Below are 24,898 nucleotides of genomic sequence, written 5' to 3'. Positions count from 1 at the left end.
CTCTCACCCTCTTTTTATATTATATACACACACACACACACACACACACACACACACACACACACTACAGTCTATATATAGATTTATATAGATATATATAGATATATACATCTATATATAGACTGTAATGTATGTATATGTATATAGATAGATATAAGTAGATATGTACAATATATTTATACACACACTATTTGGGACGGTAACCCTTTCGCTGCGGGAGGGAGGGATAGGCTGCACCGCATTGCTCTGCACCGTCCGGCGCCCGAAGCGTTAAATGACGTCACCGAATCATGCCGACTGGCAATGTGCGCCATTTTGAAAAAAACATCCCGGAGAAGCGGAGAGCGGCTCCCGCGCGCCGCGCCCCCTCCCCTTACCGCCGCGCGCCGCCTCCCTCCCACACCCCCGCGCGCCGCTTCCCCTCCCCCACACCGGCGGGCAACCCGCACACCCCGGCGCAACGCCTCCGCTCCCCAGCGACGCCCGGTCCGAGAGGGCAGCCATGGCAGGTAAGAGGCGTACAGAGGGGGGAGAGAGGTCCGAGTGCCGGATCCCGCGGGCTGCGCTGTGGCCTAGTGAGAGGGAGCAGGCGGCAGAGGGAGGCCGGGGAGGAGGCGGCCGAGGGAGGCCGGGGAGGAGGCGGCCGAGGGAGGCCGGGGAGGAGGCGGCCGAGGGAGGGCAGGGAGGAGGAAGCCGAGGGCTGCTCGGGGAGAGGGAGGCCGGGGACGGCCCGGGGAGAGGGAGGCCGGGGACGGTCCGGGGAGAGAGGAGGCCGGGGACGGCCCGGGGAGAGGGAGGCCGGAGACGGCCCGGGGAGAGGGAGGCGGCTGGGGGCTGCCCGGGGAGAGGGAGGCGGCCAGTGGAGGAAGCTATCGATGGGGGTCGAGGAGTGAGGAGGAAGAATGAGGGGAGGAGGGGTGCAGCGTGGGGGAGGAGGGGTGCAGCCTGGGGGAGGAGGGGTGCAGCGTGGGAGAATTGGGGGGGAGGAGGGGTGCAGCGTGGGAGAATTGGGGGGGGAGGAGGGGTGCAGCGTGGGAGAATTGTGGGGGAGGAGGGGTGCAGCGTGGGAGAATTGGGGGGAGGAGGGGTGCAGCGTGGGAGAATTGTGGGGGAGGAGGGGTGCAGCGTGGGAGAATTGTGGGGGAGGAGGGGTGCAGCGTGGGAGAATTGTTGTGGGAGGAGGGGTGCAGCGTGGGAGAATTGTGGGGGAGGAGGGGTGCACCGTGGAAGAATTGGGGGGGGAGGAGGGGTGCAGCGTGGGAGAATTGTGGGGGAGGAGGGGTGCAGCGTGGGAGAATTGTGGGGGAGGAGGGGTGCACCGTGGAAGAATTGGGGGGGAGGAGGGGTGCAGGGTGGGAGAATTGTGGGGGAGGAGGGGTGCAGCGTGGGAGAATTGTGGGGGAGGAGGGGTGCAGCGTGGAGAATTGTGGGGGAGGAGGGGTGCACCGTGGAAGAATTGTGGGGGAGGAGGGGTGCAGCGTGGGAGAATTGGGGGGAGGAGGTGTGCAGCGTGGGAGAATTGGGGGGAGGAGGGGTGCAGCGTGGGAGAATTGGGAGCGTGGGAATATTGGGGGCGAGGTCGGGGGAAACATAGGAATATTGGGGGGGGGGGTAGAGCGTGGGAGAATTGGGGGGGAGATGGTGTGCAGCGTGCGAGAATTGGGGGGAGGAGAGGTACAGGGTGGGAGAATTGGGGGGGGGAAGGGGTACAGCGTGGGAGAATTGGGGGGGAGGAGGGGTGCAGCGTGGGAGAATTGGGGGGGAGGAGGGGTGCACCGTGGAAGAATTGGGGGGGAGGAGGGGTGCAGGGTGGGAGAATTGTGGGGGGAAGGGGTACAGCGGGGGAGAATTGGGGGGGAGGGGTACAGCAGGGGAGAATTGGGGGGAAGGGGTACAGCGGGGGAGAATTGGGGGGGAGGGGTACAGCGGGGACAATTGGGGGGGAGGAGGGGTACAGCGGGGACAATTGGGGGGGAGGAGGGGTACAGCGGGGGACAATTGGGGGGGAGGAGGGGTACAGCGGGGGACAATTGGGGGGGAGGATGGGTGCAGCGTGGGAGAATTGGGGGGAGGAGGGGTGCAGCGTGGGAGAATTGTGGGGGAGGAGGGGTGCAGCGTGGGAGAATTGTTGTGGGAGGAGGGGTGCAGCGTGGGAGAATTGTGGGGGAGGAGGGGTGCAGCGTGGGAGAATTGTGGGGGAGGAGGGGTGCAGCGTGGGAGAATTGTGGGGGAGGAGGGGTGCAGCGTGGGAGAATTGTGGGGGAGGAGGGGTGCACCGTGGAAGAATTGGGGGGGGAGGAGGGGTGCAGCGTGGGAGAATTGTGGGGGAGGAGGGGTGCAGCGTGGGAGAATTGTGGGGGAGGAGGGGTGCAGCGTGGGAGAATTGTGGGGGAGGAGGGGTGCACCGTGGAAGAATTGGGGGGGAGGAGGGGTGCAGCGTGGGAGAATTGTGGGGGAGGAGGGGTGCAGCGTGGGAGAATTGTGGGGGAGGGGTACAGCGGGGACAATTGGGGGGGAGGAGGGGTACAGCGGGGACAATTGGGGGGAGGAGGGGTACAGCGGGGGACAATTGGGGGGGAGGGGTACAGCGGGGGACAATTGGGGAGAGGAGGGGTACAGCGTGGGACAATTGTGGGGGGGTGCAGCGTGGGACAATTGGGGGTGGAGGAGTGGTGCAGCACCGTGGAAGAATTGGGGGAGAGGAGGGGTGCAGCACCGTGGAATAATTGGGGGGGGAGGAAGGGTGCAGCGTGGAAGAATTGGGGGGAGGGGTGCAGCGTGGAAGATTGGGGGGGAGGAGGGGTGCAGCGTGGAAGAATTGGGGGGGAGGAGGGGTGCAGCGTGGGAGAATTGGGGGGGGAGGGGTGCAGTGTGGCAGGAAGCAAGTCAAATGGGAGGAGGGAGAATGGGGAAGAGGTGGGTGAGGTAGAATGGGGAAGATTAGGCCGTGTCCATAGTGGATCCGACGGCATGAGCGTCAAATCCAAATCGATGTAGGCCAATGCACGTGAGCGTCGATGCGTGGTTAGACAAACTGGTTTGTCTTTGCAGCGCGATGGCCGGGTCACGTGCGTGGTTCAGCCAATGAGGGTGAACTGCTCAGGTGACGTCACGGGCACTCCTCCGCAGGCCCCCATCACTCAACACTGCAGGACAGATCTCAGCAACTACAGGCACGTGTGACGTCAGGCGCACGCCTGTACTGTGTTCGAGGCCTTTGCCTGCGTCCATATTGCTTACTTGCTTGCCCGAGAGAGAGCTGCGCGGTGAATCACATTGGGGTAATGTGATAATGTATGGTGCACGTGAGTGTTGGCCGGAGAGCTGCTTGCCAAGATAAATTATTTTGTATTTGCGGCGCGACAACTGGGTCACGTGAGCAAACCAGCTTCGTGACATCACGACCACGCCCCCTGACACCCCCCTTCCCCATTTCATAATGTTACTTTAATGTCTAAAGCGCTTATGTGTTATTTGTATTATTTGTTATGTATATTATGATGTCACGTGTATTACTGCTGTGAAGCGCTTTGTACATTAGTGCCGCTATATAAATAAAGATATACATACAAGAGGTGGGTCTGGGAGTATGGGATGGGGCGGGTAAAAGTGAGGGAGAATGGAGAGGAAGCGGGTGGAGAACAGGAGGAAGGGCGGCAGGAGAGGAAGGGGAGTTAAGTAGGACGTCTCACCGTGATTTCCCTCACACCAGAAATCTCTTCTTGTTGCAGGAGTGGGCGGAGGGAATGATTTCCAGTGGTGTTTCTCCCAAGTTAAAGGTGCCATAGACGAGGATGTGGCGGAGGGTGAGTGTGCGGGGTGGCCTTCTCTTTCCGTTTTTTGTATTCTTTTGTGTTTCTTTTTTTATGTTACATTTTAATTTAATTCACTTATTTTACTTTTCATTGAATTGTCTTTTCCCTTTCACACGTTACTCTGGGGGTGTTGGGGGAAGATATGTCCAGAGATTGAATCTGCCCTGGTATGGCTGGGTGTCAGGCTGATAACGTTGGTGTGTATGTTGGCACCTGCTGGCTGAGACATTGGAGTGGGTTGCTGCAGGCTATTCCGGGTGACGGCTATCGAGCTGCATCCCCTGTGAGTAGTAGATTTGTGCTAGCAATTACTAAGCTTTGCCATTGAAAGAGATATGTGGGCAGGTAGGGTGGCATGCATGAGCCCCTTGTGCTCTACGGCAGCGTGATATGGATTTCACCGTAAGTAAGGACAACATGAGCACGTAGATGACTTGGGTGTTTACCTGTAGATTCCATGCATGGTATATTATTACAAAGTAATATTTGGCACAATATTAAACAACTAGTAAATGATAGTGTTTGTTTATATAAGTGGCAATGGTTTATTATGATACATGCATCAATACGCGCCTTTAACAAGCAAATAATAAATGGTTAAGCATAGACATTGTTCTAGCTCATTCATCTTTTTGACTGATGCCAGCAAAGGAGGATTTTTTGGCAAATTAGTGATTTGCATAAATGATGGTAAAAATAGGTACAATACATAAGTCACCAATAATTTTCACCATTTGGAACCAGCACACCTTGTAATTGCAATACAATAGTGAACTTGGTTATTTGTTTGTCTAACACAGCAGCATTAGACATGTCCAGGTTTGTTCATGCCAGAACCCTTTTTTAATTGGCTTTGGAGGTTAAGATCAGAGCAGATCAAGTTTATCAGCTTTGTAACAAATATGGCTGAGAATTTTTCCAGTGTTGCCAAACCTTTCCTTTTCTAGCATTTGAATCTTATGCAATTTTCTCAGATTTCATATATATATTTTATGGGGGAAAGGCAACTCACAAAATTCAGAATATACTTAAAATGTGTTTTTATGTATTATCTATCTTTCGTGCTATTGTACATTGCAGATTTTTACATTTGCAGTTTTGTTATATAGCTTTCTCATTAGAAAGCCTTGTTAGTTTAAAAACATTTTTTAATAAATGTAATCACACTTAAAGGAGACATTTGACTATTAAAGCAGCAGTTCAAGCTCCAGTTTAAAAAAAAATCCATTTAATATGTGCATCAATACAATCTACACATTGACAAGTGATTAGCCAAGTTGCTAATTGATCGGTGAAGATTCGGCTCAGGGGTTCATTAAATCAGTCGGTGCTGCAGAAGAGTACCCAATATGCAAAGTTCTGTATGGACGATCATGTGACCAGGCATGCACTAGATACACTTGTTGCATTGCTAGAGAGAGGGCAAAAGGGGTGTGCCAGAGCTTGTCTCAGAAGAGGAAGGAGATGTGACTTTATAAATGGTTGCTACAGAAACAAAAATGTTTGTTACATTAACATTAGAGTACATTAAAGTCTTTTAAAAAAATATATATATATGTATTTTTTTAATGCTACAAGTACAGAACTGATTTAAAAAAAAAACACATAGGATATAGCACATAGGATATAGCACATAGGATATATATAGCACATAGGATATAGCACATAGGATATAGCACATAGGATATAGCACATAGGATATAGCACATAGGATATAGCACATAGGATATAGCACATAGGATATAGCACACAGGCTATAACACACAGGCTATAACACACAGGCTATAACACACAGGCTATAACACACAGGATATAGCACACAGGATATAGCACACAGGATATAACACACAGGATATAACACACAGGATATAACACACAGGATATAACACACAGGATATAACACATAGGATATAACACATAGGATATAACACATAGGATATAGCACATAGGATATAGCACATAGGATATAACACACAGGATATAGCACACAGGATATAGCACACAGGATATAGCACACAGGATATAGCACACAGGATATAGCACATGATATAACACATAGGATATAACACATAGGATATAGCACACAGGATATAGCACACAGGATATAGCACACAGGATATAACACATAGGATGTAGCTTGAACTGCAGCTTTAAGATTTCTTTTCATTGAGACCTCAGATTGAGGGAGTGTTTATCAGTCAGGTGTTTTCTCAACTTCTAGCCTGTCATGTCCCTCCTGTTAAAGGGCCATTAAAGATTAAGTGGGACAGGGGTCCTTGCCTCTGCTAACTTTAGTTCAGCAAATCGGTGAAATATCACTCAAAAGAGTAACTAAAGAAAATGTATATTCTCTCCCCCCCCCCCCCCCCCGCAAAGTCTCAAATAATCTTTATAATAAAAAAAAATAAAAAAAACAATACTTTTAGGTGCCTGAATTTTGCAATCAAGATGTCAGGCACCAAGGTGTAACTTTGTATTTGTATAAACACACACACACACACCTATCTATCTCTTAAACATAGCACTGCCATTGATTCATTTTGGTCCTAGGGTAGATGCATCTTTATTTGAGCTATATTTCATACTTCACCAGTCCCTTTAACTGAAACATTGTTGTCAGAATTGTTAATCCAGACTCCAATTATTCGCTGAATAGAGCTTTAGATGCCTGCATTTAACTTTCACTATCGCTGTTTTAGAATCCATGGAGCATTATGCTTTAATGTTATATTATTATTTTTAAATCCCAATCTAGTTTAGTGACATCCGTTTCAGTAAAAGTAGCATCACTTAGCTACATTGTGAATGAAGCCATGTAAATAAATAGGGATGTGATACAACTAACAAATTGTGCTCTTTGCACATTTTGTTTATACTTCTAACTAAATATGTACACGGTGTGCCTACCACCTCTTTTGTTTTAACCTTGACAGTGCCAGGAGTGAAGTGGGCGCTACTTCCATGACAGAGAAGTTGGCACAATCACCTCCTAGAAAACGAGTTAAACTTGTGCACCCAAATTTCAAAGGCAATTAGCTTTTTAGATTATAACACCCACTGGGTATCTTTAGTGAACATGTTACATGCTTATGGGTTTTACTCATTGCAACTGCAGAAATGTTGCCCGTTGGAATCAAATTTTTGTTTCAAGTCTCACTGCTTTACTCCTGGAATTGCTGAATTTCTGGTGGCTACGTAACCGTGTTATATTCTCATCTCTAAATGTCCTTGCCTGTCAGCGCCCTTTCCCAAAACGTAACCTTGGTGTATTTCCAGAGTATGACCTCTTCCCGTTTCTCTTTCTGTGCTGAAGTGGATCTTCATTCAATTCATTTGAATGGTGGTATTCTTTTCCCCAGCATGCGGAGTCTCTTAAGAGCATATTGAATAGGAGCCTTCACATGCTGGGAGAGCAGTGAATATACACTGAATGGTAGCCCCAATACAGAAATTTGGGTGGTCATACTTTTAGAGCCCCACTGGTTAAGGTAATAAGAAAAATAGTGATCTTGTGTCATATTAATACCACAATTAATTGTGAGCTTTCATATAAATCACAGACGCATTACATAATAAATCTTAAAGGATTTTCTCTGTATTCTTTCTATCAAAAATGTGCTCCAAGTTCTCATTTGTACCAATTACAGCTCAACCCGGTTATAACGCGATGCAAACGTGGCTCCCACTTTTCGTATTTATGAACACTTTACAACACGATTTATTGGTGTCTTAAATACTTTATTGTACAATGCATACAATTGTACATTATTTCTAATGTGATCCGCTTATAACGCTATGTGGTTCTTTGGACCCCAAGCACACCGTTATACGGGGGTTGAGCTGCATGTACTTGCATGATTGGTTATGAAACATCTTGTGCAGGGGTGCTCCACCCCAGTCCCCAAGCCGCCCACCCCCCATTTATTAACTCGCAGTTTGGAAATGTAAAAATTCAAATAATAGGCACCAAAATCGCAAGACACAGCAGTTTGTGAGCACTTTATGTAACTGGTGTACTAGGGATGTTCACTTAAAGTTGTAGGTCACCTTTCCTAGACCGGAAGTTGCTGTGGTTGGTCATTTCAAAAGGCAGCAACCCTCTTTTTTTCCATGATTTTGCTGTTGCTATGGGGATATGGTCTTGATTCACCAGTATCTCCCTTGTGACTTTCTTTCAAAGTGCATGGCATTTTTGCAGAGACTGTCTGATTTATTGTAGTGCTCCTCACAGTACAATAATGGTTAAGGTGCAATCCCCTTAGAATTGTTTGAAAAACACACAGGAAATGAAAGCGTTACTAGAAATATATGGCCACTCTATAAAAAAAAGTGTTACATAGGTAAAAGAATCATTACGTCCAGAGAGAGACCAAGAATTCAAGGTGTGCTGCAACATCAAAAGAACGGCAACTGTTTTTAAACTGTGTTTCAGTCACTTTAAACATGTCGCACCTTGGTGTAAGTATAATTGAAAAACAAAGGTGTAAGTTTGTATTTTAATTGCAATCTGGTATGAAGATGAATTATTATTTTCAGGAAAATATTTTTATATATATTTATTCTTTGCATATTTACTTTCAAATGAATACAAATTACATGTTTTGTTGTGAGTTTCTCCATGACCTTTTACGCTCGGTAAATACAGTATAGAAGTCCTGGACAGATCAGCACTCCCCAATTTGTCATCGATTGAGGTGCACGGCAAAACCGTATATACGGTGTGGGGAAAGTCGGCACGCGCAGATTTGCAAAATGTTATGCAAATTTATTGTGCCAAGAGTATAAACATGTAACTTTCAGACCCCAGAGTGTCCTTTGTCACCCTGACAAAGGACATGTCCATTTTTACTCTTGGTGCAATAAATTTGTATAACATTTTTCAAATCTGAGCGTGCTGACTTTTCCCCATACCATATATAATATTTCTCCTACAATGTTTTAATGTAAAACCTGACATACTATTTTTTTTCCCTTGATTCTTCTTTTTTTTATCTTACAGCTGATATTATTTCAACTGTTGAATTCAACTTATCTGGTGACCTGTTAGCTACGGGAGATAAAGGTGGCAGAGTTGTTATATTTCAAAGGGAACAAGAGGTCAGTTTTATATTTTCCAAAGTACATTTTATTGTCTTGTGGCTCTTAAATAGGAAAATAATGAAATATGAAAAGTGCTTGAGAGAAACTTCAGGACGGACATCTGAATTTAGCTTCTAGTCTCCATTCTATGAGGAGTACAAGATTTGAAAGAGTTTAGCTGCCAATCCCAAAAATGTAATCTGCATAGATAAATAATCAAAAATGTGTGACCAACAGATCAAAACTATATGTATTGGTAAAACATTTATTCTAGCAAATTGAAGGGATTGCTGCTTTTAAAATCGTACAGATCTTAAATGTAAGACTGGTGGGTTTCCTGGTTGTTTGCTGTCAATTTGTGATCTCCTCCTGTACAGGCTGAAACATTTCTCACCGTGCACAACCATTTTATGGGGATTAAGATTTTCAGTTTCGTGCACAATATTTTTCAAAGTATGACTTGTATATTGATTGTGCATTCTCTGTATTTCTTTTCTTTGTCTAACACTGAAAGACTTATTTTGAATTTTTGTTTTCTAGAGTAAAAGCCGTCCTCATTCTAGGGGTGAATATAATGTTTACAGCACCTTTCAAAGCCATGAACCTGAATTTGACTACTTGAAAAGTCTAGAAATTGAGGAAAAAATTAACAAAATTAGGTGGTTGCCGCAGCAGAATGCCGCTCACTTCTTACTTTCTACCAATGGTGAGTTAACATTTTGATACCTATGAAAATGTTTAAAGAAAAGAAAAAAAAGTCATTCTAAAGCTGAATATGTATGAGCCACTCTGTTCTTTTTCTTACTGAATCTCCCATTTGTTTAGATTAACCAGACTTGCCTTTTGGTGACCATACTTACTTATTAATAACCAAACCCTTTCGCTGATAGAATGAATTCTGTGCGTTGCTGGCCAGTCTCGCAGCAACAGGGTTAAGACAGTGGAGTATGTATTCATGTAAAATTGGTCCTCCTTACTTTCTGTTTGGTAGCATTGGGAATCAGAGAGTTAATCTCAAACCTATGCCTAATATTCAATTTTACATTCTCCCAGTGTGCATGTTGCAATCCTAAAAGCAGCTATGGCCTTAATCGTAATACTTATTTTTTTTGTTGTGCTTTATTGGCCATTGGCAGGCATTTAAGAGAAAAAGGCTTTAGGGAATTTACTATTTAGTGCGCATTTTTAAACCGTCACTGTGCTTGTTGTGTAATCAATAAAACATGGTTTGTGTACAGCTCCTAATTCTAAATGATAAATTCTGTAAGTTATTGGCAGTCTCATTGCTTAGAAGTTTCGATGGTCTGCATTTTGCTACTTTTCTGAAAAGAAAAAAAAAATAACACATGCTGCATTTATATAATTCAGAACAGAGATCAATAAGAATGTGTATGGGTTAGTATACAATACATTTAATTTGATTTGTCTATGCATTGAAAGCTTGTGAAGTTAACGTGCCATTTTGTTATGCTATCTTGACATTTGTTTGGTATGGGGGTGTTAAATGAATATTAATATTTCTAGACAAAACTATAAAATTGTGGAAAATAAGTGAGCGGGACAAAAGGGCTGAAGGTTATAACTTAAAGGATGATGATGGCCGACTTCGGGATCCATTTAGAATCACATCACTACGGGTATGTTTCCTTGTTTGGATACTGACAGCATAATAAAAAGTCTATCTTTTGTATAGAATAAGATGAGCTGCATTAACAATCTGTCTCTGATGTCTTTTGTTACTAAGGCTACTTGGTAAAATATGCTAGCGGATATAAATTAGAACTGTTTTAAAGCTCTATAAACACATGTGCATTAATTAGCATTATTAAGTGTTGTTTTTTGTGTACACGGTGTTTCTAATGTATTCATTCTCAGTAAAAAATATTATTAGACCTACTTTATCTTGCCTATTATTTTGAAGGAATAACATTGTATGCATGCAATATGTAAAACTTGCATATATATATCTCCTAGGTGCCGATATTGAAACCCATGGACCTAATGGTTGAAGCGAGCCCACGAAGAATATTTGCAAATGCACATACATATCACATAAACTCTATTTCAGTAAATAGTGATCATGAAACGTACCTCTCTGCAGATGATCTGAGAATTAATTTATGGAATTTAGAAATTACAGATAGAAGTTTTAGTATCCTTTTTCATTTCTGGAAAGCCTGGACTGCCTGAAACATGATTGTTGGCAAATCGGTATCTATACTACACAACAAAATTGTACTTTTGGAAGTATAAGCACATATATTGTCGTCTTTGAATTATACAAATTATTTTGTCAAAAAAATACAGTAGATGAGAACTAATGTAAAATATCAAAGAACCAACCTATATAAAAAAAATTGGAGAAAGCTGTAGCCTTGTACTGTATTATTTATTTATTTTTTTAAATAAAATTGTTAGTTTGGCTTAACACCTAATTTTATAAACTTTTGCCTGGAACACATGATTTAGAAGACACCTTTTGCAGCAAAGTAACTGAGAGCGTTGCTGTTTATTGTGCTTATAGATTTAAAGCTAGCGCTGCTTTGAATCGGCAGCGAAAGTCCATATGCCTGACAAACGCCATTGCAAACAAGGAGGCATTTGAAAGTTACTTAAACTGTAGGAGTGTAGAAAGCATTTCTGATTGATCCTAGATGCTTCAAAAATGTAATGCTAGTTATTGCATTTCATACATGTGCAAGGTTGATGTTTTTAATTGCGTGCTTATTAATGCTATGATTGTGTGATTACTATGGAATCTTTCTTTTTTTGCAACTGGGTATATGCAGTGGTTAAGTGGAACATACATATTTTTAAATAAAATTGGTACTCTGGTTCAAGAAATACAACAGTAGTGGTACTCTGTACCCCTTAGTACAGGGGTGGCCAACTCCAGTCCTCAAGGGCCACCAAAAGGCCAGATATTCGGGATATCCCTGCTTCAGCACAGGTGGCTCGGTCAGAAAGACTGAGCCACCTGTGCTGAAGCCCATATATCCTTAATATCTGGTATATTGGTGGCCCTTGAGGACTGGAGTTGACCCACCCCTGGTATATTACACACTTCAACCCCTGGATATACTGGATGTGCAACTGAACAAGGCATATAGCAGTTGTGCAATGCTCAGTATGCTGTTGTGCTGCCGGCGATATTTTAAGATAGAGTTATCGAACTATGCTGCATGTAGACGTTTCCACTGATTACTTAAAATACCTTAACAGTATTTCCAGACATTGTAGATATTAAGCCTGCTAACATGGAGGAATTGACCGAAGTCATCACAGCTGCTGAATTTCATCCTCATCAATGTAATGTGTTTGTCTACAGCAGTAGCAAAGGAACTATTAGGCTCTGTGACATGCGAGATTCAGCTCTCTGCGATAGACATTCAAAATGTAAGTCCTAATATGAATCCTTCATTGACCTGCCATTTTATTTTAACATGTGGAAAGTAAATATTTTTAATGTGTCCCAATGTACAAGTATTGTGTTTCAGGATTGTTACATTTCAGTCCTGCAGCAGTTTAGTGGGGACATTTTACACACCACAAAACTCAAGCATATAGGTTTAGCTTCTCTATTTTGGTGACCATTAATCATATATATATGTATATATGCATGCATACATATACGTATACACACTAACTATATGGGGGAGGGAAAGGTCCATTCCATCTTGACATCTTGAGTTTTGAGTGTCTGATTCTGTTCCTGATCTTCAGTAGTATTCTTACAGACATGGTTAGGACTCATAAAGGTATACAGATATTACTGCCAAATAAAGAAACCGTTTAATATAATAAAATAATCTGTGGGAAAACCTTCATTTTATATTCTAGTATATTTAATTTGAACATGGAAATGTTTTGAGTGAGTTAACACTAGGAATAGTAATTTCTATAGCTAAGATGGGCTGCATTGCATTTTATTTTTAATTACAGGATTGAAGCAGGGGCTCTCTGGAACTGAATTGTGTTAATTTCAGCTCTGAGGGCCCCCTGCTTCCAGAGATACTTCCCTTTGTTGTGGGCCGGTATCCCTGTGCAACAGATCATGTCACAGCTTCCTATTGGCTCGTGGGACATTTAAAGCCGCCATTATGTTAGACACACAGTTTCTTTTGACTGCAGAGATACCAGCACTGCCACGGAGAATGTATCTCTGGAAGCAGGGGGTCCCCGGAGCTGAAATTAACACAGTTCAACTCCGGAAACTCTGTTTCAATCTTGTAATAAATTAATATATATAATGCAATGCAGCCTGTTCTGCTGCTTTACATCTGTAGTGTCTTTTATGCAACAGCATATTTCAAGTCTCGGTACGAAGAAGCCGTTACAAGCAAACCTAATATAATGTCGTCTCTAATAATTGCAGTTCCGTTTTTGTGTCTGCCATTTCCTGGCACAAAAGCCTAAGTACGGTATTTGATTTTCAGTTTTTGAAGAACCTGAAGACCCCAGCAGCAGATCCTTTTTCTCGGAAATAATCTCCTCGATATCAGATGTCAAGTTCAGCCATAGTGGTCGCTACATGATGACAAGAGACTACCTATCTGTAAAAGTGTGGGATCTGAACATGGAAAATAGGCCCGTAGAAACGTATCAGGTATGCACACTATTTTTCCTTTTTAAACCTTGTCTGTCTTGTTTATGCTTTATTAATATTTAATATGTTTAATTTTAGGTTCATGAATATCTTCGAAGTAAGCTTTGTTCCCTGTATGAAAACGATTGCATCTTTGACAAGTTTGAGTGCTGTTGGAATGGGTCTGACAGGTGAGTCTGAGACAGACTATTAGGAATCTGGATATGTGACTGTGCTCAGGCGTGTTTTCTTTGCGGCACAGTTGATGTTTTTGTCACTTTTTTTAGTCGCCATAATTTTGTATACCTGGTTTGTGGCCACTACCTGCTTCACAATGCACGGTCCGTAACCAGCCTCACACTGAGACCTAGGTTGAAACAGCTGTCTGTGCGTAGGTTTACTGGCTATGCACTCCTTTAGCTCAGGAGTTGCTGTACAAAACTGTAATACGGCAGGCATAAGCTTATGCCGGGGACCGCTGGCTTTTTGAGATAATTATCTCGAAAGGGGGTGCCGATAGCTGCTCCAGCTGGGCTAGTTGGGGCTAAAATAATGGCAGCTTAAATGTCCTGCGTCCTACAGGCCAATATTAAGCCGTGAAGTCATCCCTTGCAGCCCTCGTGACAATGGACATTTAAACTGAGCAGGGATACCAGCAACACCTTCAGAGATATGTTTCTCAGGAAGCAGGGGGTCCCTGGAGCTGAAATTAATTTGGTTCAGCTCCAGAGACCCCCTGCTTCAATCCTATGTTAAAAAAAAACACATGTAATGCTACTTTAAAAAAGGAGGAGGCGACAGAGCAACCTTTCAGGATTGTAAGCGTAATCTTTGTGGGAAAGCTACATTAGTCTATTGAGGGATAGAACGGTCCTATCTTGCACCAATATTGAGTTTGTATCTGCCTTTGGCTACGTCCCCGCTGCTGCGCGTGCTATGGCGTGCGATGCAGGGACAAGAACTGCCCCTCAATGGGGCCGGGGCCGCTACCTACCATGGGCGCTGCACTGCCCGGCGATATTTTTCTGAAGACAAAAAAACGATCTTCAGAACTGGCGACGGAGCGCTGGCCATGCCGCCTGGCGGTTCAGCCAATGAACCTGCCGGGTGACTTCATGGCCACGCCCACCCCGTCTTTCTCCGTGCAGACCGGGGATCTCGGCTACACGCACCGCCAGCCTGGCAGGCGTGCATGCAGCGCCGACACTGGGGTCACGGCCTTACTTTGGATAGATAGATGGATCTTGTTAGTACAAATTAAGTTGCATTACAAAATATTGGCCTACCACCTTCCCTAAAATGTTTTTCAATTTGACTTCCTACAGTGCCATTATGACTGGTTCCTACAACAACTTCTTTAGGATGTTTGACAGAAACACACGGCGGGATATCACATTGGAAGCTTCAAGGGAGAGCAGCAAACCACGTGCCATCTTAAAGCCACGAAAAGTCTGTACAGGTGGTAAGAGGAAGAAAGATGAAATCAACGTTGACAGCCTAGACTTCAACAAAAAGATTCTACATACAGCATGGCACCCTAAAGACAACATCATTGCTGTTGCTGCCACCAATAATTTGTATATATTTCAGGACAAAGTTAACTAAAGATGGCATTTCTTTTGATTGAGGACAGTCTTGTTCTTGCATAGTTAAGCCTAGTTGTTTATCTGTAAGAGATCAGGCCGTGTTGTCCTCCCAGTAAAGAACGTGGATGCACTTCCCTTTGTAGAAATAAAAAAAAAAAAAAGAGGAAAGCTGACCTGGATTTCATTTCATGGTAGAGCTCTGTCTTCAATAAGGATGAAGGGAGAGCACAAGGTTCACTTCCCAAAATGAAGGCCCGCTAGAAGCAGAAGTGATGGACATTGCTCATAAAAGGCCAGTGCTCAATATGTATAACTCTAAGCCTTCTTTTTCCAGTTCATAGACCAAAAATTTAAACCAGAGAGAAAAAAAATATCAAAATGTGATTTCTCTCTTTCTGCTGTACTATTTGGGCCTTTAAGAACATACATTGTGTTTTATGCCTGTACCATTCCTCCTCTGGCCTTTATTTAGACAGGTGTTTTTACGTTTGAGCACTTAGGTAGATCTTGAGTTGGGTCAGTAGACAGGTTTTTTTCATGTATATTTACTCACTGTATCTATAACCACACCTTCTGGTGTAAACCACTGAATAAAAATAACCAAGTATAAAAAAAAGTGTTTTTAAATCTGAAAGTATGTATTCAGTCTTTTTTTTTTTTTTATTGCATGTATTGAGATTGTGCAAAATTATTCTAAAGAATCATCCCAAGACCCATTCAGGCTTTATGATCAACATTCATGCATTAGAACATCTTCTCACCGACCACGTTTCCTTCCACAATACTGCCATTAGTTAGTGTATATTCAGTTAATGGATGCACAATTAAAAGATCATAATGGTTATGCTAAATAGATTTGGCTTCAATTATCTAAAATAAAATAAATCAAACTAATATTACACCGTATTCAGCAGAACGGTATACCTTATGTGCATTATTTTTCTATCATTTCATTACTTTTTCATGTTGAATTTTTTATTTTTTTTAATGAATTTGTGCATGTCGGATCCAATACTGCACTTCTACCCACAAAATATAATTTTTAAATTGATTATGCCAAACTTTTAGCAAAACTTTTTTTTTTTAACTGCAAATGAACAAATAGGTTTAACTGCTGTATATGTAGCCACTTGACACTGAAGGTCTGTTTCCTAAAGCCAACTAGTAATTTAAAGTACTTTAGCAGTAGGAAACGGACAAGTGGGAATAAATACATTCAATAATTCTTTGTGAATCCCTGGTGACAAGCAGGTGTGTTGACCAACACTGCTTTTAATAGAATCAATTATGATATTTCTGACAGTCATATGCAAGAACAAAATATGTACCTCGTCCCTAATTAATATCCAGAGTGCCACTTTTGTTCACATTAGGCCTAGTTAAAACTAAACTTGAGTTTCTACAAATTGAATTTATAAAAAAAATAATCCTATACTGTAACTTGGTTGTAACACTATTTCCAGATGCTGAGTTGTGAAACTTTTTGGCCATCAAATATGAAAATCTGACAACGTTCCAGAAATGCAAAATAGACCTAATACAATGGGATTGTATATACTTGTTCAATTATTTTGACCAAAAAGTTTAATAAATTTTAAATGTTTACCTGAACTTGAACTGTGTATTTTGATAACTTATTTTCCTAGTAATAGTTTAACTTTTATTTTTTTGATCTGTTTAGAACAGGGGTGGCCAACTCCAGTCCTCAAGGGCCACCGATAAGTTAGGTTTTCAGGATATTCCTGCTTCAGCACAGGTGGCTCAATTCAAGACATAAGTTGACAAAGTAACTCATGACATTACTGAACAATGATGGAGGTGATATATTTCACTGCACTAGACCCACTTACCTCATTTTTTAGTGTTAACACAAATAGTGATAGATGTTTTATTATTAATATGTAAATAAATGTAAAGTTTTATGATTGGTGTGCATCAAGTGAATTTCTTTGAGGAGCATAGCTCATTAAGATCTTCGTTGTTTTTTTTTTTTTTTGGCCCTTTACTCACGGTATTGCACCCACTATAAATCGCTGGTTTGAGTATTTGTGCAAAGAATAAAGGTCAATTTATAGGAAGACTTGACTTGATCAATTCCATTCATTTTTCATATGGTTTTTTTTTAAGGGAATTTAAATGACGGCCCAGTAGGAAGCAACGACTGATTTTATTTTGCAGCTTCCTATAGGCCTGAGATCTGACAGCTATTTTGTTTGCCCCAGAGGGATTTGAATCCCGATTTTTTTTTTTTTTTTTTTTAATATGTCACCTGTACAAACAAAGTGGGGAGAGAATTGCTGCTTTGATACTTTTACTTTTAGGTGTGGCTTGGTGAATAAAGTGTAGTCCCATTTAGCTACCACAAAACACATTAGTAAATAACCTAATAATGTTACTAACTTTCATAAAAATGCAAAATGTTGCAGAGGAAACACTTTGCCTTTTTTCTTTCGCAAATTTGCTGTTGAATTCTAGAATGCAATAGAGTTTCCTCCTATCCTTAGCCCGCCTATTTATTTTTTTTATAGATCAGGAGTGGCCAACTCCAATACTCAAGGGCCGCCCACCAACATGCAAGGTTTTAAGAATATCTTTGCTTCACAGGTGGCTCACAGTGGCTAAAGCAGGGATATACTTAAAACCTGACCTGTTGATGGCCCTTGAGGACTGAAGTTGGCCATCCCTGTTATAGATCAAGAGAATGAGGGGACACATTGGAATCTATAGCAGAGCCTGCTCAGCCACAGCATAGCATCGTAGTGAGGAATACAATGTTTACTCATCCAGAAAATCTACACATTTCCATTCAGTTGGAACTTCGCTTTTGTGACCAAGTTAATCATAAATTTCAAAAGGTCGTTAATACTAAATGCTCCCCAGCACCATGTTACTAAACATATTGGGGTATTCACTCAAGTATCCCTGCTGCAAAAGTATGGTGAAACCAGAGCAATAAACAGCACCATGTTTATAAAAGAAAAGGAACTCCATTCATTTCAGCTCTAGGAAGCCCCCGCCTCCTAAGATACTTACCTCCGAAGTAGGTGCCGGTAGCTGCTCCAGCTCAGCAAGCAGGGCTTTTAAGTGTAATGCTCCCATGTCACATGGGCCAATTGGAAGTGGCACTGATGAAGTCACGGCTGCCTATTGGTCAGCAGGACAGGAAATCTTTGAATAGCAGATATATTGTGAACCCTGGTAGCCGATGACAGCGGCTACCGACACCTTGTTCAGAGGTATCTCCGGAAGCAGGGGGTTCCCGGAGCAGAAAATAACAGGGTTCAGCTCTGCTGACCCCTCTGTTGAAATGAGATATATATATACACACATACGTTAAAAAAAATTGCTTGGATTTCCGCTTTAATGCAATTTTTAATGAGTTGTAATATACTGAGCATCCTTTGATTTCTATAGCAGGTTTTACCCACCTCCCCCGCAGTGCAAGATCTTTGTAACACTTTCCTGTTTGGGATCATTTGTTGCCAATATTCCCAGCAGTTTCAGCTGTAAACTGTAACAAAGTTACCTTAGTAATATAAGAATACATTGTAGCTGCTGAGTTACACTGAAGAATTCATTGAAACTGAAAGTCAGCCATTTAGTGAACACTGGAAAGCAGGATCTGTGCTGATTGATCACGGGAGAACGAATCGATGGGAAGCTTAGGTAATTCGTTTTCAATCAAGAACGGCATATATTAAAACAAAAAAGTATTTTTTTTTTCTTTTTAAAGTGCCGCTTGGATTGCCTCTTTAATACCGGTATATGATTCTAGGCAATAAATTGGTAGCAAATGGGAACAATTTCTTTGACCACAGGATGGAGCCATAACCTTCAAAACTCTTATTTTGAAATATAAGCCATTGCTTTATTTATGAGAAAAACAGGTTTTCGAGCATTTAGTTCTTCATGCATGTGACCTTTGTATTTTGAGACAGTTTAATGCGGCCTAAACATTTCCAATGTTAGATCCAGGCTCTGGTTCTTTATTGCACATCAAGACAAGCAGAGTTTTTTTTAAATTCTACAAAAGGAGCAGAGATTTTCAGTAGAGAAATTAAAGGCTCATTAAAAACATTAATATATAAAACAGTTTGGCAGTGAAACACCAAAAACCTTTATTTAATTAAAAAAAAAAAATTCAAAGATTTACTAAGATTACATTCATTTTTTTTTACCATTATGAAATTCATTAAATACAATGTTAGTTACAACGAAGGGAAGTTATTCATTAAACGGTGATAGTGCCGATCTGGGCACTATCCCACACAAACTGTAACTCCTAAGGCCCAGATCCACAAAGCTCTGTTAAGTCGCTTAAAGTGGAATTAAGCCAACTTAATAACACATTAACACTTAGGCTGCGCTTATACAGACGGTGACGCGACCGATGACGTCACCCGTCGCAAAAGTTATATTTCAGGTTTGAGAGACGTCTCTGGCGACAAGGCCAGTGTCGTCACCAGGGGGGAGGGGGGGGGCAGAGTGCAATAGGCGCTCTGTGATTGGTTTAGAGGCAGTCACATGTGGCGACTGTCTCTCCAAAAATCAAATATCAGTGAATACCAGATTTCTGGTCGCTCCGTCGCTTTGTCGCCAGCGCGTGCACTATAAGCGCCGGCGACAATACATTTGTTTTGCCGCGTTGGCGGTACTATAAGCGCAGCCCGACTGTGTATCTTTCAAGGACAATAACACTAAGCCATGTTTTCTCATGTAAAGATCTTTGCTTTAACGGTTGTTAGTGGCAATGGCACGCAAATGAGGTGTTGTAGCATCACCAATCCACTAAACTACCTTATAGTTAACGCTGGGATTATGTTACGTTTTCTGATTCCAACGTCATCGTTAAACTTGCCACCCCATCCAGGCCCTGAAATCGGGCTTGTGCGATGTCTGTAATGCGACATTTGGGTGTGATTTAAATAGCATTTCCATTTCCTCTTCACTTGAGCAACATATCTTTTTAGAGGTCTAGATCAGAGTAATGCTGAGACGTACCCAACGTCACATTATTAGAAGAAAGCGCAACATTATGCTACAATAACGTGCCATTAAAAGCAGCAAAACGTGAAATCTTATCTCCTTTTTTAAATCGGTTGGGTAGTATTAGATAATACTGCATTATTTTTTATATTTTAAATTCAACTCAATGCCATTTTTAATTAGTTTTAAAGCATTTTTTAATTTCTATAGCAGGTTTTAGCCCACCTCCCAAGCAGTGAAAGATCTTTGCAACACTTTCATGCTTGGGATAATTTGTTGCCAATGTTCCCAGCAGTTTGAGCTGCAAACTGTAACAATAGATAATGTTACCTTAGTAATGTAATGATACATTGTAGCTGCTGACTGGAGCGACCATTATGATAGGCACACAGTCAGGATTTTTACAGATTTATAACATGAGCACCAAATGATTGCCAGTTTAAGTAAGAATGTAGAATTATACATTGTCCACCAACAGGTCAAGTGTTCAGGGTATCCCTGCTTCAGCACGTGGTGCAGTCTTTGACTGAGCCACCTGTGCTGAAGCAGGGATATTCTGAAAACCTGACCCATTGGTGGCCCTTGAGGACTGGAGTTTCACACCCCTGCTTTAAGCCCATGCAAATGACATGTATTTTGGATGTTGTTTTTGCGTATAATTAGCTTTGAAGATACCATGTTAACTCGAAACAGAATATCTGTCCTGGTTTAGTGTAACGTCATGTTCTGAGCCCTGATTTAATGGTGCTTTCTGGATCTGGTCCTAAAAGTGTCACTTTAAAATCAGTAAAATGTTCCAACTGCATCAATAATTCTACAAAAAGGAAAAAATGTGTATGTATTATTATAGAATAAATTCACAAATACACAGATATTGTTTAATAAAACACAGCTTAAAGCTTGATTTCGACAAACCATTTAAAATGGTAACTTTAATTGAGCATTCGCTAAATCCTTGAACAGGACTTTGGCTTTAAAAAATGAATCCTTTTCAAGAACCCTTAACCACACTCAATAACAGTGTATTCACACTGAGCAATAGCTACAGAAAACGTTGACAGGAAAGCTTCACATTCCACTCATTTACAATAGCAGCGGGATTTTAACATTTGTTTAATCTTATTGTTGAACATTAAAAAAAAGGTGCAATTTCTAAACAAATCTGATAAATGTTCAATCAGAATTTTGGTTATGATGCTCTTCCCAGATAATTATGACAACTTGATATTCTATTAAAAATGTATTTTATTAACAAATAATGCTGCTTATTTTTTATATTTTGCTTTTGCTGGTAAAATATTTCTGTCCTTGCTCACTACTGCGCGTTCTCAATCTGTCTATAATAATTACTATTATAATGGAGATATGTTTTCAGGCAGGGCGATTTAAACATTTAATAGTCGGGCGTGTGGATATTGTAGAAAGATCTACGTGGAACACATGTCACTTTGTAAGTACATGCTTTCATTGGAAAAAAGAATACATTTATCTGAATAATGCAGCAGTTCCCTTCATTGCTAAAGGTTTAAAAGGAGCACCCATCTTTATTTTAACCCTTTCAGTGCCCTAGGACAGGTGTGCTCAACTCCAGTTCTCAAGACCCCCCCAAATAGGTCAGGTTTAACGGATATCCCAGCTTCAGCACAAGTGGCTCAATCAGTGGTTCAGTCAAAGAGGGAGCCACCTGTGCTGAAGCTGGGATATCCGTTAAACCTGACCTGTTGGGGGTTCTTGAGGACTGTTTGAACACCCCTGCCTAACGACGTAGCTACATCATAGGATCTGGCACCCTGAGTGCCACATGCAACTACGTCCACCCAAAAATGCTCGTTTTTCGATCTGAACTGATCGTGGATAAAAGGGGGATAACTCCTCCCCTTCCATCAGCAGTGACTGAGCGGTCGCGTGATCCGACTGCCGGAGGCACCATGGCACTTTGCCCCCGCAGCCCCTCTGGCACTGAAAGGGTGAATTAGGTATGAAGCAGGCGGTCTCTGGAGCCGAGACGTGTTAATTTCAGCTCCTATCACCCCCTGCTTCCCCAGACACTTACCTTTGTAGGTGCTGCCGGTACTGTGTGATTCTTTAATCTCCTGCGGCATGTGGGCCAACAGGAAGACACGACAGATGACGTTGTGACTTCCTATTGGCTCCCGGGAGACTTACCCAGCAGTGGGATGCAACCAGGAGGGGGGCACCTTCAGAGGCAAGTACCTCGGCAAGCAGGGGGTTTCCCAGAGGAGAAATGAACGTGGTTCAAATCCAGAGACCCCCTGCTACCCAATAAAACATCTGGTAGCGGGAACCAGAACTTTAGGCCTAAATTTGCATAGGACAGCGGTATTTACAAAATGTGTAACCAATGCTCATCATATCGACAGAATGAATCATTTTGCACATTACAACTGCTTGTTCACCACAATACTGCATCTCATGACTTTTGCTTTGGGATACACCTTATACAGGGTCACCACAATACAAGCAGTTTCCTTCTTTTATCTTAAAACAGAATTCCGAAGTGTGCAAGCGTGTAGTTTCATCTCAGTTTAACAAAACCTCAACAAAGTAATAGGACTAAATACCTGGGCATGCACAGAGGTTTCAACGTTACTTCATTAGTATACATTTAAAATAGGTCACAGTATAGTATGAGTTACTTATGTATTGCAAACGTGTATTGCTGCATCAAGCCAATATTACATTACATTTCACAGTCGATGACATTTTTTTTTTAACATGCTCATTGATCTAAAAGAAAACGTTAACTTTAGAGACTAAGATCTCAACACGAAGGATAAGCGTAATGTACTGTGCACAACATTCATGTACAGAGCAAACCAACACGAGTAACAAAGCTATTGCAGGACCAGCAGTCTTCTCTATTCATTTTTTTGTCATGCTCCAATATCGCATTGCTTCCTTCTTCTAAAACGTACCTGTGGAGGTTGTCAGGCGTCTTCCAATGTATACCCTTTTATTTAAAAAGAAATATATATAAGTTATACAGCTAATCATTCTTCATCCGGCAAAACATCTGCAACCTTATATAGCTTTTTAAAATAAATCAGTTCTGTAGTATTAGATAGTGCCTGTTTTTTGTTTTTGTGTTTTTTTACAACTCTTCATGCCATTTTTAATGAGTTTTAACATACTGGGCATCCTTTGAGGTCTATAGCAGGTTTTAGCACCTCCCCAGCAGTGCAAGATTTTTATAACACTTTCCAATTTGGGATAATTTGTTGCTAATGTTTCTGGCAGTTTCAGCGGTAAACTAACAATAGTCAATGTTACCTTAGTAAAATCAGGATACATTGTAGCCGCTGAGTTACACTAAATGAAAGATTGATTGAAACTGGAAAAGGGCGGCCATTTAGTTAGGCACACAATCAGGATTTTTCCAGATTTATAACAGGAGCACCAAACGATTGCCAGTTTAGATAAGAATGTAAGATTATACATTGTTACGTACTTTAAATATATTAAAAAAAAAGAAAATAGAGGGTCGGGGCAGTTAGTATTGCGGCTTTAAATGGAAGATGCATCGTTTTGGTTTGCTTGGTATATTCCCTGCTCCAGCAAAAGATAAAATCCACCACTATTTGAGTAACTAGAACACAAACATTTGTTGTATTGTCATTAGAAAGATAAAGCCTTTACTCATTGCCAGAGTCAGATTTAACCAATGTCTCCTCTAGCCCTCATACCGTCTGCAAATACAAACCAGGAGATTGAATGATAGTCCAAACAAATCTAGTTAAAAGTTTAGGGTGCCGAGTAGTAGTTTGAATACCACGGTTTATTGCAAAGGCTATGTATTCCGTTGCAAAAGTAGGCATTTTGCCATTAAAAAAAAAAAATCACTACTTTTGTGTCATTTTCATCTACAAGCAACACAGGGGGCTCTAGGGTAGCGAACCTCTGAAGCACATACAATAAAATACACACGTTTTGCCTCCTGCTTTAGATTTTACTTTCAAACATTCGGCTGTTAAGGATTCTTTGGAAATGAAGAAGAATCGCCTTTTGGTCAGGGCCTCTGAATAAGCTAGTCAAGCAGGCGACTACTCCGTCTCTAGCTCACCCTGTCCCTGGTAGAAGGTCAATAGCATCCCCTTCTACAACGTCCCGTCATCATGGTGGCACGACATCAAATGGCGTGTTGCCATGACAAGGTGACATCCTATGGAGTCGTGACATCACATGGTGTCACTTTGCCATGACAACATGACGCCGCATGGCGTCATGATGTTACGACACAGTGATGTCTGAGGAGGAGATTCTGCGCCAGACCAGGCAAGAGGCCCTGTGAAAACCCCTACCAGGCTACAAGCCGGCGCTAACAATAAAGCTTAGCGCCCATTTCTGGATCTGGGCCTTAGGCTGCGCTTATATTGCCGGCGACAGCGACGTCATGCTGCGGTCGCTGGAAAAATAAAATTGAGATGACTTCCAGCAATCGCGTCCAAGCCGTCGCTCCGTCGCGTCGCGCTTACTATAAGCGCACGAGATGGCGGCAATGCATTTGTTTTGACGCACTGTCTCCGTCGTCGGCACTATAAGCGCAGCCTTAGATGGAATGAGTTTAACTATTCAAATATTGTTCAGTTCAGTATCCATAGATGGGGCAACTACATTTAAAAATGAACAGTCAGAAATATATTAGCACCATCCTAACCAGTTTCACCATGTTACGCCCCTTTCAAGTAACCTGACGTTTCAGACAACATGTTTGCTTCTTTTTAAGATTTTGTATGCCCTAGGAAGCCCAATACTGTGCTTGTTTCCACAACAGAGATGTGACACACCTGTGCTACATTACTTAGAATAATTAGTTTGCAGTAAACATT

General features: G+C 42.0%; 2 protein-coding genes across 4 annotated transcripts in view; one reads left to right on the top strand and one right to left on the bottom strand.

The window, feature by feature from the left end:
* Positions 1–361: 361 nt before the first annotated feature.
* On the top strand, positions 362–21,512 carry PPP2R2D (protein phosphatase 2 regulatory subunit Bdelta). Of its 2 annotated transcripts, none has more exons than XM_075612204.1 (10): positions 362–509; positions 3,732–3,806; positions 8,815–8,912; positions 9,435–9,600; positions 10,419–10,531; positions 10,869–11,046; positions 12,126–12,290; positions 13,331–13,500; positions 13,579–13,670; positions 14,805–21,512. In XM_075612204.1, the coding sequence occupies exons 1-10, from the start codon at positions 503–505 to the stop codon at positions 15,082–15,084; spliced, it is 1,344 nt and encodes a 447-aa protein (XP_075468319.1). In that variant the 5' UTR covers positions 362–502; the 3' UTR covers positions 15,085–21,512. The 2 variants fall into 2 exon arrangements, with proteins under 2 accessions (XP_075468319.1, XP_075468318.1); XM_075612203.1 differs by lacking the exon at positions 362–509 and adding an exon at positions 3,278–3,305.
* The window catches only part of BNIP3 (BCL2 interacting protein 3), a 15,154-nt gene continuing 11,211 nt past the window's right edge, over positions 20,956–24,898 (bottom strand). For both annotated transcript variants that reach the window (XM_075612205.1, XM_075612206.1), the window contains exon 6: positions 20,956–23,022. In XM_075612205.1, the coding sequence (XP_075468320.1) occupies positions 22,977–23,022 (46 nt within the window). In that variant the 3' untranslated portion in view covers positions 20,956–22,976. The remainder of the gene's footprint in view (positions 23,023–24,898) is intronic.

This window comes from Ascaphus truei, chromosome 8 (genome assembly GCF_040206685.1).
Source record: "Ascaphus truei isolate aAscTru1 chromosome 8, aAscTru1.hap1, whole genome shotgun sequence".
NCBI classification, from domain to species: domain Eukaryota; kingdom Metazoa; phylum Chordata; class Amphibia; order Anura; family Ascaphidae; genus Ascaphus; species Ascaphus truei.
Note: the sequence above shows the minus strand (reverse complement) of the source record. Positions and strands in the feature narration are given on the sequence as shown.

Bases quoted from the DNA above. Each gene is read 5' to 3' on its own strand.
- PPP2R2D (XM_075612203.1), top strand. The intron at 10,532-10,868 runs GTATGTTTCCTT...TATATCTCCTAG, and splicing joins TTAGAATCACATCACTACGG to GTGCCGATATTGAAACCCAT. The intron at 13,501-13,578 runs GTATGCACACTA...GTTTAATTTTAG, and splicing joins GGCCCGTAGAAACGTATCAG to GTTCATGAATATCTTCGAAG.